At 63.4% G+C, this 1,119-nt stretch overlaps 1 protein-coding gene across 1 annotated transcript in view; it reads left to right on the plus strand.

Moving 5' to 3' along the window:
* The first annotated feature begins 387 nt into the window (after nt 1-387).
* Nucleotides 388-1,119, plus strand: part of LOC138175863 (endosome/lysosome-associated apoptosis and autophagy regulator family member 2) — a 212,235-nt gene continuing 211,503 nt past the window's right edge. Inside the window, exon 1 of the mRNA XM_069106469.1 lies at nt 388-871. Coding sequence (XP_068962570.1) covers nt 680-871 — 192 coding nt within the window. The 5' untranslated portion in view covers nt 388-679. The remainder of the gene's footprint in view (nt 872-1,119) is intronic.

Genomic DNA, 1,119 nt, shown 5'->3' on the forward strand with positions numbered 1-1,119 from the left:
CTCCGCAGGGAGGCGGTTGCTCCCTGTGGCTGAGAGGCCACCGCGGGGGCACCACCCAACTGGGCTTCCCCCACGCCCTTGCCATCCCGTTCCCTGGCAACCCCAGGGAACACTATCTTGCATTAGGAGGCCCCGCATCCTTTCTTGGAACCAAAGCTCAGCTGGGCAGGGAGGCTGCGGTTGACTGCTACTTTTCGGCCCCCCAGTTCCCACACCACCTGCTCCCCTCTCTCAGCTCAGCACCTTCTCTAAAAGACAGCTCTCGAAGCCATCTCCGCCAACCTTCCCCGCCTCCTGTGCCAGCTCCGCGCGGCGCCAGCGCAGGGCCCTTTCCTTCCCTTCCCTCCCTCCTTCTTTCTCATTCTAGCTCTCTCCCTCCCTCCCTCCCTCTCTCCCCTGAACCCTCCCTCCGCTGCGTGACGGAGGCGACCCGTGCTGTCAGCCTGGCAGTCCTCGGGGAAGCGGCAGCGGCTGGAGCAAAAACAGCAGTAGCTAGCCGAGGCCAGGTGGGGTGCGCACAGCTGAGAGGGGAGACGACTAAAGGGCTCGCCGGCTCGCCCGCTCCGCTCCGCTCCCTGCCGGCGGGCAGAACCGCTGCTGCGCGGCTCGAGACATCTGGATCCTCCACCCTCTCTGGAGGTTTCCTGTCTCTCCTCTTGCTCCCAGCCCGGAGCTAGAGATGCAGCGGTTGCACAGGAGTGCGGCGCTCAGGAGAAGCCGGGGGCTGCCTGCCCGGGAGTCCAAGCGCGGGAGCTCGCCGCGCTGGAGCTCCGCTTGGCTCTGCTGCTGGGCGCTCGCCGCCGGCTGCCGGGCAGCTTGGGCTGTGGACCTAGCCGCCGCCTCCAGTCTCCCGTTACCTCCTTGCCAAGAGGTGAGAAGCGCCTGCCTTCGACGCTTAGCGCGTCCTTTACCTGGAGTGTGTGAGTGTGTGTATGTGTTTATATGTGTGTGTTTTCCCTGGCTTGTTTCCACCCCTCTGTTCCTGCCTTCTAAGATCCGGGGTTTTGTCCGTTGTTGGGTCAAACTCGTCCTCCAGGCTGGCCACTGGGAGAGTGGCTTATAAAAACACTAATGTGTGTGTGTGTGTGTGTGTGTGTGTGTGTGTGTGTGTGTGTGTGT

This window comes from Petaurus breviceps, unplaced genomic scaffold, assembly GCF_028583685.1.
Source record: "Petaurus breviceps papuanus isolate PSGF00001 unplaced genomic scaffold, PetGlider_PUasm1.0 79, whole genome shotgun sequence".
NCBI classification, from domain to species: Eukaryota; Metazoa; Chordata; class Mammalia; order Diprotodontia; family Petauridae; genus Petaurus; species Petaurus breviceps.